Genomic DNA, 12552 nt, shown 5'->3' with positions numbered 1-12552 from the left:
ACCTTATTAATAAAGAAGGGCATAATGGGAATTAGCCAAATGTTAACATTTTTGGAGTTCAAAGTAAAGTGTTCTGGCCAGCCCCAAAACCAGCATCTGCACAGTAGGGACAGAGATAACATGCAAGATGATAGCTATCACACACAGGAGTTGCTTTGAACAGGAAGGTATTGACCCTTGAAGGTTCACCCTAAGAAATGCTGTCTTCCAAGCAGGTTTGCAAGAAAAGCTGCTGATTCAAGAAAATGTATTTATTTGGCAAATAAAGCTTGGTTATTAGCCAGCATTTCCCACTGTGGCAACACAAATTCTTCGGTGCCAAAGTACCATATGCAATACTTATAGTTCTATTCTGTAGTCTTTATCACAGGCAATTAGTATAACAAAATGAGGCCCGAGCTGATAGCTGAACTTGATGGCACTGTAGACAAGAAGGTACAGAAATGCAGAAAAAGTTTGGGAAATAGCACTTTCCTTTTCCAATTTCTTTCCCACTGCAGACTGCAACATCAAACTTTTATAAATGAAGCTGATCCGTAGGTTCTCCAAATGGACTATTAAGCAAGGTTTGGCAGGAAGGCTATTAAGTCCACGCTGTGCCATGAATATAGATGGATGTAAATATTGTCCTTGCTTGCACAAGTGAACCACCGCACTCCCCTCAAGCCAGCTGCTTTGCAGTAGCCTGCCCTGATTATCAAAGGGTTTCTGAAAAAGTATACCAGCTCTGAGCTGGAATTATGGGTTTTTTTACTTAAAACTCCTATAGGTGTTTATACTAGAAACTCAACTCCTCTTGCCTAGTCCTTGGCTCTGTGGCGCCAGCACTTGTAGTGACAGCAGTCTCTAATGGTAGAGGCTTGTTGCATAGTTTTCATAATATAAAAAATAAAATTATAATCAGGTTGATCAGTCACGTACCACCTGAAAGGGAAGCTCCAGCTCTGCTTTCTCAGTTTAAATGAGCTGCGGCTTCCTTCTGTCTTACCTCCTGAACAGCTGGCCTTCCATACTTGGTTCAAGTCCCTGCAATCCCTTGTACATAAAGTGCTGTCAGATGGAAATTAAGGCAACAGCTCACTGGGTGACAGAGCAACCTTGAGCTAGTCCTCCTGTGTGCATCCAAGCCCTACATCCTCCACAGCTGGGGAGATGCTGAAGTTGTACTTTAACTAGAAATGGACTAAGCATTCACCAGGTGATCTCATAGATTCTGAACTTCTGCACCAATGACTCAGTCAAGACTTAAAGTCTATTTGGATCAATTTGAAGTGAAAAATGATCATCAGTGCCTGATCACTGTAGCAGAGTAAAGGGGGCCCATTGTAAAGATTTTAGCTCTGCTGTCACCTGTTGAGGGCAGGAGTGGGGATGCTGGCTCCAGGACCATGGGCTGCACCAGGAGCCACCAGGGCTGAGAAAGCTGGCATATGAAGTCCAACGTCTATATGAAAATCTCAACAGCAGAAGACCAGATTGCTGCCTGCTCTTTTGGGCCCTTCCTTGCCCCACAACCAAGGGACAGCCTTACCTGTGGCCAATTGCAGCTGACCCACCTGGTATGGCCAGTGCTGAGAACACCTCTGCCTTGGTCAGGCAGCTGGAGGCTGGGCAGCCACAGCGCAGCTCTGCCACCACACCCACTCCGACTGCTCACTGGGCCTGGGCTCACACCTCCCTGTTTCCTTGCACAAGCCTCGTGCTGGAGTGCGGGATGCTGACTGCCCCTCTTCCAGGAAATGAACTACCTTTTCCAAAAGCAAATATCTAAATAGAACAACTGAGTGCCTTTATAAAACAAATGCTGTGATGCCCACCAGAAAGTTAACTGGCCTTCCAAGGGAAGAGAGATCTCTGAAACAACCAAACCCACCCTTTACTCAAGAATAAGTTTAGAGAATGCTGAAGGGTTTCCACAGAGGTTCATCAATGTCTGCACCAGAGAGCTTTGGGACACCTGCCTTCCTTTCGCTCCTCATCAGGACTGTTTACAGCTGATGAAGGATGGCCCAATCATAACAACTGGCTACTTCACTGGATTGTTTGCTAAACCAGAGGGAGTTCAAAAGGTGATTTTACAGAAAATTATTTTGGTAGTTTCAACAGGAAAAACCTGACATGTATTAACTCACTAGTACCAAGAAGACAATATAAAATACAAATGAGAAACTGAAGCCTAGAAAAACAATACACAAACTCAGTTCAACACTGCTAATCCAGAAGTGAGCTGAATCAGTAACAGTCAAAACTATCGTTCAATGTGCTTTAACATTGCTTTCAAAAGTTTACCTCTAACAGTAAAGTGGTTTTAAGTGCTAAAGCCACTGAAACTATTAAACCCAAAATTTCAAAGTAGGTTATCCAGCTGCATTTCCTCAGGTCTTTTTAACATAGTGGAAACTTTCAGATTTATGGAAACAAGAGCATGCATACTTATCACAGAAAAATAAAAACTTAATTGACATACTATATATGAAAATAAAACCAGCAGCTGTCAATCCAGACTAACTGCTAAATCCAATCTGCATTACCAGAATTCAATTTCTACTGGCTTTGGGTAGTGGCAAATTTTGAGGGACACAATGAAAAGGTACTTGACAACTAATTTCACATGCTGAAATTTGGCTTGAATAGTAACTGTTATATTTAGGGTCTTAAACCAAAAGCACTGTCTAGGTATCCCATGGTTAGAATGGCAGCTGTGCATTTAGAGGCTTTTCTTGAGTATGACAGCAACCAATTTTTCCTTTCTGTTTCATTCAATGTCCAGCCATGGAATTATTTTCAATTGGAAGTTACCAAGGGATTGGGGAAGGGGGGGGTGAGGGAGGCAGGGGGAGAGGGAATTTTCTTAGAGGTGACTAGCAACTTTGAACAGCATTATTTAGAAGATGGACAGCCTTCTGCCATAGCCATGGTCACCTAGGAGCCACTCAGGAGCAAGATGATGGACCCACAGACCTCTGTTTCCCAGCCCTGCCTAGGTCATGCCAAAGACTGTTTCTGGTCTCTCCTGCATCTGAATACAATACACAAATTCTTATTTGGTTACATTCTCCTTTTCTTTTCATGGAAACTGTAAAACAAACAGGCAAGAAATACTGGCTTGGGGTCAGAGAGGATTTCAGACACGCCATGCAGCCAAGTGATACAATCATACATCTTCGTACTGTAGAAATGCTACACAGCCATGATGGAGTGGTGTGGTCAGTTGTGAACCCCAACAGATGCAGCCAACACTTCATCAAAGGTCAGTCACATGAGAAATATTTTTACCCATGTGAGCATCTGCAGGCTTTCCTGGATTACTTGGGGCTTCAATTAGATTATAATCATGCCCATGAAAGTTCTCATGTGTGTATTTGCAGCACCACACCACTAAGGTTGAGGAGACCAAGTGTGGGGTGGTTTTTTGTTTGCTCATTTTTAAAGACCCCAGTGGAATATGCTTAACCCTTTCCTTCATGACACTCTGGTACCTGTGATTTTCCCACAAGCAGGGTAGTCTAAGTAACAATTGCTGAAATAAGAAGTGTCTTTTGCAATACCAGATGTAATCAAATCAGTGAAACTTATGTTAAACCCTGGAAGTTGAAGGTAGTAGATCTGTAGAGAAAGTGGAGCTAACTATTCAGTAAAGATTTGTAAACAATATGCCACAAGGACTATGAGACATGTTGGACAGGTAAGAAACAGGAATACTTCTACTTCTTTCCAAGAAGACTGGGTTTTCTACTCAGAACTTACCTTGCACACTGTTGTATAAAACTAGTTATGGGGAAAAACACCCACCTCAAATTTAAAAACAGCATTCTAGTATATCCCTATTTATAGCATTAGTGGAATGTAAAAACATATTAAATAAGCCTCAGAGCTTAATAGTCAGTCTGAAAATCTGCAGGGCAATTCAGTCACCCATTTGCCACATGAGTATGTAAATGAGGGCTGAGGTTTTCTTCCTTTCAGTAAAAAAAAGCAGTATGTTCTTTTTTTTCAATTTTTAAAATGAATATGGTATCAGTTAAGAAGTGGTTTCAATCTTACACCTTGTTTTCTGTTTATATCTATTGCTCTTGCTTCAACCCACAGTGTAAAATGAAATTAGGTCACAGATTTTAAAGTCTCCATACATACTTATTTTACTGATAATCAGGAGCCAGACTGTTCTTCCACCTGGAAGGAGCAAAGCACCAGTTCCATGCTCACTGGTGAGAAGTTTTCCAAAATCAGGCATTTCACATTTTTGAAAGACTGGGAAGTTGAATACAACCGTATCATCATGTATTTTTTGGGAGAACTTGGGTTCCCAATTTCAGTTTAATTGCTTTTAAAGTGACATAGGTATTTAGTATTTTAATGTAAGTGATCTTGCTCCCTTTACCATATATTGTTAATTTCCATGAACATGAAAAATAATTGCATTTGATTTGAAGAAGGAAATATAATTTTGGGAATCCTTACCAAAAAAAAAAAAAAAAACAAACCACACAGGTCATAATGAACCTCTGACAGTAAAAAATGTAACATTAATTGTGGAGGGAACAATATGCTTTTGGAAAATTATCATTCTGAAAATTTATAAATTTGTATTTGGATAATCAAATATATGTTTGAATCTGCTCTGGTTTGAGAAACGGAACAAGCCACCATCTTTTTCAGCTGTGCTATTTATATGGATTATAACCATTCTCTTCCTTCAGGCTGGGAAAACTTTGCTTTCATAATAGAAAAAAAAAATCATCAACAGGCTTGTATTTTTATGTTTACAATCTTAAAATAGGTATTAAAAAAAGTTCAGAATTTAAAATTCACCATACACCTGATACAGAACCACAGCAAGGCCACTAATGGTCCAGTTTCCAAGCATAATTCAATACATGCAAACAAACTGGTTTTGCACTACATAGAAAAATGGGTCAAAATGGAAAAAGAAACCCCAAATCCCAGGATTCACTAACATGTCTTGCTTTGGTAATTTCAGGTATTTTTCAATGATCTGCATCACCAGAGGCAACTCAATGAGAAGTAGCAACCATATCTAGAAAAATAAAACTATCCCAAACAGTTCAAGTTTTTTTTTCTCCACTCAGAACAGTTGCAGTTTTCAGAACCAGTCTATATTCATGTTTATTTGCATCTGTAAGTTCACATAATAGCAATCACCAAATGAAGTGTATTTCTGATTTCAGTGGGAAAACACCAACATGGAACTAAGCTGTGATCAGTTCTAACCCAAGCTTCTCCCAAGTGATGAATTCTTGAAGCATCTTTCTATCATTTGACATGGTACCCACCCAGCTTTCTAAAAATTATCTGCTATTATAAAGAGGGGATCTGAAACCAAGGTTAACCAAAGTTTTTAGCCATGGAAACTTTACTGTGGAAAAGAATATGAAATTCTCATAAATTTACTTGTCAGCAGCAAAAAGACTCTTCAAGTGTCTTAACCACTGTACAGCTCGATAGTTTTAATACGTCAATTTTTTTTTCCATATTTCATTGTTGAAGAAATAATTTCACAATCTCAAATCAAAGTCAACACTGCAGTGAGGAGAGCTTTTCTACTTTATTACAAAGAGAAGAAGCCTTTATGTGGTCAGAAAATACAAGATTGATCTTTTTTTTTTCTCTTCCTATGAAACGCTGCTGTTCAAACAGCCAGAGTGAATTGTCTCAGTTCACTTCTTTAAGTCCCATCACATTCACTTGGGTATGGATGTCCTTGGCTGCTGAAAATCTGGCCCTTTAGTGCACAGGGCGACAAAGTAGTCCCCTGACCAGCAGTTCCAGAATGTCCCGTTTTCATATATTGCATCCATGCACACCTCCTAAAAATGAGGTACAGCAGGGCAAACATTTTCCAAAATAGATGTCATATATATAATATATACACATTCGTACATACATACCTTTATTCATGTGATGTCCAAAAATTTAAAAAAAATGTACACATTTATTACAAAATCGTAACAAAGACTGGACAGTGTTTTGCTCATTCTGGAAAGATGAAGCTCAGTAATACACAACCCTGGAAACTAACCAGAGACTGTGGCAATATCTTTCTTCTAAACAGTCAGATATTCTTGCATTAAGCTTGGCGAAAACTGCCTTTCAAAGACAGAAGGGGAAGTAAAATGAAGGAAGCAAACCTTGCTCATCTTTCCAAATGAAATACGAGAAGGATCTTCACATAAAAATGCACAAACATTTTTTATTACCAATAGTGCTACAATGAACAATGCAAATTTTGTTGTCTAATTTTTTGTCTTTTTTCTTTTTTTTTGTTTTTACATTTTGGAAAACTAAGTGGTAAACTTTTGTCAGTGTACTCGCTTGTCTTTACAGACCCAAGCTTGTCTGCTGGCAAAAAAGAAAACAAACAAAAATTCAGACCCTGCTCAAACTAAAGAAAAACAATTACAAATTTAGTTGTTGGGCAGCACATAATTAGTAAGGCAGGACCTCAAATGGTGACCCTTCGCATGAGCCAATTGCCAGATCCTCAAGGAATTAAAACCAGGATGCCTGAGCCACATCAGTTCTGCAGTTATGTTGAGTATTGTGCTGAGACAGCCATACCCCAAGAAAAGGGAAGTCTTTAGAAGGCTTGCTGAGCAGGGTTGTAGTTGAAGGTTGATGGCAGATGAGGCCTTTCTTCTAATTTGTCATATTCCAGGTGGAACTCCTACAATTAAAAAAAAAAAGAAAAAAAAGACAAACACAAATAAAACAATGTATCATTTACCTGTCAACACCTGGTCTACCAGCCATACTTGAAAAGCACAAATACAGAGGAGGTCAAGTACTAAATTACCCTAAGGCAAAACCACATGACTTTGCTATCTTGAATTCCATATTTTAAGAAGAAAAAATTACAACAATACTAAAGCCTTTACACCTGCAACATGTAGGCTCTCCTTCTGAATGCTACATGACTCAGAATCCCTGTTACAATCTCAAACAATTTTATATATGCACATACACAAAACACAAACAATCACAGCATGAGCTGAATTATAAACAAAAGCTGTCTTAAAACATGCTAGGAGTACAGAGGCTTATTCTGGATGGACTAAAGTTTGGGAACATTTTCATGTCATACTACCAGGTCAAATTGCTTCATGATGCACCAGGGGAGGTTCAGGTTAGACATGAGGGAGGTGTTCCAGAAACAACTGGACTTAGTCTGTTTGACATGGCGGTGATCAGCCAAAGGTTGTATCTGATCTTATAGGTATCTTCTAATGTAAATGATTCTGTGAAAATGTCTATGTACAAAGTACTGAGACTTATTTAAGCCAATATTGAAATATTTCTCCGCATTTCATGCTCATATTTAAGCCCCAGACCCACCAAACCTGAAATCTTATACTCTTCAGACCTTTCCTAAGTTTAACTGTGTATCATCCCATTTAGTCTTCATTCAAGAAACAGGGTAAGCAGAAGTTTCAGAACTGTTTTTTAGGGGTAGTTCTTGGTAATTCAACAACAACAACTTTGGGCATGAATAGTAACTTGTTTTATCTAACTTGGTGGAGAACCTCAGCAGAACATCATCTGCAAAGAAAACTTAGCCCACTATTTTTACACAAAGATGAAAACACATGAGTAATGATTATTTCAGAACACTCTCAAAAGTGATTAAATAGTCTAATACTTCAGTACATATAAATCTGTACTAAATTAATGCAAGAACAGAAATAAAATTTAGGAAATCCAACTCTTACACCTCTCTTTTTTCATGGCAAAACAAGGTCCATTCAGCACAGAAAGAACATTCAGAATGGTAAGGAAAAAAAGTAGTGGAAAATGTGATGCATTATGCACTCCCCTGAGAATGCTGTTCCTAAAACTGGAAAACCCTAGAAAAACCTGTGTGAGGTTACAGCCATCTGCACTGAAATGTTGCACATCTGCTTTATTTCTAGTTCCCGGCTCTCTATTCCAACCAAAGATTTTTTGTTGTTGTTTTTGTTTTGGTTGGTTGGTTTTTGGGGGTTCTTTATTTATTTATTTAGTTGGTGTTTGGGCTTTTTTAGGTCATATATACAAAAGTGAATCATTTCTGGCATTCCTAATAAAAACTGCATGCCAGTTGGTGTAAGTTCTCTTTTTGAGCAGATACACACATGCTGAGACTGAAAAGATGCTGCAACTCTCCCTCCCTGGGTAAGAAGCGAGATCAACGGGTACAAGTCCATACATCTACTTTGGTGTCAAAGGCTGGATTAGGTTGGGTGGATCTCAGGGGGCCATCAGGAAGGATGGAGAGGGACTTTTTGCAAGGGCATAGGACAAGGGGGAGTGGCTTTAAGCTGAAGAAGGGCAGCATTTAGATTAGATATTAGAAATAAATTCTTCACTATGAGAGTGGTGAGGCACTGGAATAGGCTACCCAGAGAAGCTGTGGCTACCCCATCCCTGGTAGTGTTTAAGACCAGGTTGGATGGGTCTTTGAGCAACCTGATCAAGTGGAAGGTGTCCTTGTCCATGGTACAGGTGTTTAAGTAGATGGTCTTTAATGTTTCTTCCAACCCAAACCATTCTATGATTCCACGATCTCCAGTAATTCTGCAGTCATTTTATTAAAAGGTATTACTCCAGCTTTCTCTGCCTTTCATGACTGTCAAAGTTTCTTTCTTTTAAATAATCAAGGAAGGGCCTGCAGATACTATCTATCTATGGTCAGCTTCAACCAGTTAACTGAGCTTCCACAAGCTCTGAAATGCCTTCAAAATTACCCATGGCAAATTGCTAACCAAACCGGTAAGATACAGTAAGTATCAGAAACCAGAGAGTATCAGTATCCTAAAAAAGGGTTTTCCAAACTTGAGGTTGTTGTGAGCCTCTACTGGCAGTGGGAGCTGCTAACAAGGTGCCTGGAATAAATGCTCAGGAGGCTGAGCAATCCTTTGTGTCCCACAAATTGGAAGTCCCTCTTTCAGAAGGAGTATGTTTCCCTATCAAATTTTCTCTAGAAGTATGTAAGTTCATACTTCAAAATATCATTGACTGCTAAAATAAACAAGCTTAAAACAGCCTTCTTGATTTGCATCCCAGTGTCAGTAAAGTTCAAATTCAATATTCAGTGGCATGTAAGAACACCTGAAGTTCTGTCTGACAGTACCTAAAAAAGAATTAATTGACCAGTATTTCTGGAAACTGTTCTTGTTAGGGTGGGTCTGTATTAGTCTTCCTCAGAGGAAATGTCCACTACAGAAATTAATGTCTCAAACAGAGACAATACTGTCTTTAAAAGTAATGCTAAGCATCAAATAGCAGCTGCATACATTTACCACAGGAAGTAAAAGGAGATCCTGAAGTGGTTACTATTATCCTTATATAATGCTCCTAAGTAAAAAGAAATGCTGTGTGTCCATACAAGCTAAAACTACAATTCCATTGATACGTGAAACTACGTGAGGCTCACTGCTTGTAAATAAATGGAAAACATACATTTGACTCCAAAAAAGAAACCTATCCTTTCAAAAGGTAATTACTTCCTCTCTGATGACATTATGCAATAATAAAATAGCTTTAAATAGAATCTTGGGGAACTTAAGGAAGCATACCATGCAGCAAATGAGTAATTCAAGTAAAAACAAAAGGTTTCCTTTTGTTTCTGTTTTCTTTTTGAGGAGTGGTGCTTTTGTTTAGAAGTTTTGGAATTGCCTTGCACTTACGAAAAACTATGAAAGCAGGGCTCACCGCTAAAACTGTCAGTTACAGATTCTTGGGTTTTCTTGCAGCAGTAAAAGTCAGCAGAGGCAAGGAGTCACATATGCAATTGGACTAAAGAACCTCCTGTATCCTTCAGGGCAAGTGGAATGTTAATTCCTGAGGGGAGTTTGCACAAACTATGCAAAATTACTGGGTGGAGTGGGGGAGGAAATAAAAATATCATGTATCTAGTTAATACTTATCTAAATGGTAAATGGCTGTATAGACAGAGGAAGACACTGAACTTTAGACAGAGGAAGACACTGAACTTTATTCTTTTTAAAATGGATGTTTAAAATCATATCAACAGACACGTAACTATTTCATGCAATGTTCCATAATCTCCAAATGAAATGCCTTTTCAGCAAACAATTCATAAATTGGGCTGGTGGTGAAAAGATTTCTTATTCTATGAAATACCTAAGCACGTGGAACCACAGAATATAGTTACAATATGCTGGAACACATCTACTGAGTTCAAGGCTTCAAGGTTAATCTGATTTGATCTGTTGTTTTTTAGAGAAAAGAAGAGTGTGATACAGTATCTACAGATGGTCCGACACAGAATATTATTGACAGTATTAATGGACAGAATGGGACCAATAGGTTATGACAGTTGGGATAGGAAAAAACTATAGCCTTCTGATTTTTAATGCCTCTTGGTCTACAGTATAGAAAACAAGCATCATAGAAATATGCCTCCTCCTTAGAAGAACTCTGATTTGCAAATAACAAAGCATGGAATTCCTAAGTATGGTTAAGGTGAGATTGTACCCAAAAACCAAAAAAGCATTCCCCGCACCCATCCCACATCCATTTTAAATTCCTAAGTGAGGTGTAGCAGCATCCTATTTAATTTTCTAAAGCAAAGTAATAAAATGTTTGCAAGTACAACTTCTAAAACTCCAAATAATGCTTTTCATTCTTCAACTCTATGCTGTGGGAAGAGCTTTCAATTTCAACAAAACTCCTAAAAGAAGTCTTTTGTCCTTCTACCTCCCAAAGAAAACTGGAAATAAGAGAGACAGCTCCTTATTTTCCACAAGCAAGCCAATGTTTTAAACAACTTTTTTTCTCTCACATATCAGAAATTAAGGTAATGAACCTAAATAACAGGAGAATAAAAAGACAAGAGATTTTTGTGTTTTACTCTTGTTGTTGTAAAAATACATGGCTGACAGACTTAAAGTATCTACACAAGGGAAAAGAGGTACCTTAGCTACTTTCCTCCAGTTAAGACAGTCAAAGAAGTAATATGTTCCCCTCTCGTACGTATTGGTTTTCATTGTTGGCTCCATGCCGGGTGCCCTGGTGATCCATACTCGTTCTTCTTTGTGGTATCTCCAATCCCGATTAAATCTTTAATTTGTAACAGAAAGAAAAAATAATTCTTTGTGTTAGTTATCTGAAATTGACTTAATAGACTAACTTTAAAGGTTTCAATCAGAACTGTACATTGCATTCAAATCCTAAACAAAATTTCTACAACATGGTCAAACCTGTAATTTCATACCTCTTCCGTATAGTTACTACACCTCAAACTAAAACACATGAGAAATTTCAAGCCTGGCAGGTTCTAACAGCAAACTCTTTTTATGAGTATTTACTTGGTTCTTATCTGGTTGATGACAGGCAAATTACACATTCAATAAAGACTGGCACCTGCCACTTTTTCCACAGTGTTTCATATGCAAAATACATGAAATGGGCTTCTGATTTCCACTATACCAATGTAAAAAAAAATCTGTACAAAATGACACCAAGGTTGGAGGAGGTATTTTAAAAAAAGCTTTACAGTTAAAGATTGACTAAGCTTCTTTCTTTCAATGTCTAACTTGTTTGGGTGTTCTGGGTTTTGTCTTGTTTTGTTTTTTTTTTTAACATCTGCCATTTCATTATTGCAATAGATTAACTCATATAAGACTGACAAAATGGTTTGAACGTACAGCTCTACTGCTGCTAATAGCTGTAATACATCTCCTCCATTCATGTAATAGAGATAAAACAGGAGATCTTCTCCATATCGGCCAAGTTTTATTGCAGCCAGCTGCAAAAGATTGAAGAAAATGAGGATGAAAAATCACAATAGATAAATGTTTTAAAACACACTACCCCACTTAAATAATACAAGGATACATCCAGAACTTCCATCCTTCTATTCTAAGAGTGTTGAAAATTATATTCTAATACAACAGGAGTAATAATTATTAGAACAATAAGTTTTTCTTCACTTTTAGTTAACCTTTCCAAATTAAAGGATACAATAGAAAAATACACATGTAACAAACCAGCAAGACAGAATTTTCTCCCTGTTTGTTATCTGTGTATTCCCATCTTCATATTTTACTTCAAAAAACCCACAACCACAACTTCTGCATGTATTTGCTCCCTTCACGTCCTATTAAGTAACACTACTAAAATTTCTTATGCTATTTTTCAATGATCCCTTCAAATAGCTGAAACAAAATATATCTCAAAAATCCCTTTTCATGTAGATATCGAATGCAACAGATAAATGAGAACACAATTCTGAGCTTATCTCAAGAAGAAATACCTCAATTTAATTTGCCATTTTAATTATATCACAAAAAACTTCAACTTCATATGAAGGGCAAACTCTTAAAAACATGCTGTGCTTTTTTAGCTGTTCTTTTTTATACCCATTCTTTTTTCATAAGATACACAATGGGTGTTTGATGTGTCCCATCAGCCTGTTAACTCAGCTCTGCTTCTAGAAAGATTGAAGACATGCACAAAATGGACTTATTTTGAACATCTGTCTGAAAGAAAATTTAGAAAATTACTGGTAATAAATTAACAAAAAATGCACAC

At 37.8% G+C, this 12552-nt stretch overlaps 1 protein-coding gene across 3 annotated transcripts in view; it reads right to left on the bottom strand.

Moving 5' to 3' along the window:
• Positions 1-5547: 5547 nt before the first annotated feature.
• Positions 5548-12552, bottom strand: part of CNOT2 (CCR4-NOT transcription complex subunit 2) — an 82030-nt gene continuing 75025 nt past the window's right edge. For all 3 annotated transcript variants that reach the window (XM_077783520.1, XM_021528960.2, XM_077783519.1), the window contains 3 exons: positions 11667-11767; positions 10935-11079; positions 5548-6685 (listed from right to left, as the gene is read on the bottom strand). In XM_077783520.1, the coding sequence (XP_077639646.1) occupies positions 6599-6685; positions 10935-11079; positions 11667-11767 (333 nt within the window). In that variant the 3' untranslated portion in view covers positions 5548-6598. The remainder of the gene's footprint in view (positions 6686-10934; positions 11080-11666; positions 11768-12552) is intronic.

This window comes from Lonchura striata, chromosome 5, assembly GCF_046129695.1.
Source record: "Lonchura striata isolate bLonStr1 chromosome 5, bLonStr1.mat, whole genome shotgun sequence".
NCBI classification, from domain to species: domain Eukaryota; kingdom Metazoa; phylum Chordata; class Aves; order Passeriformes; family Estrildidae; genus Lonchura; species Lonchura striata.
This window is presented reverse-complemented; position numbering and strand designations above follow the sequence as displayed.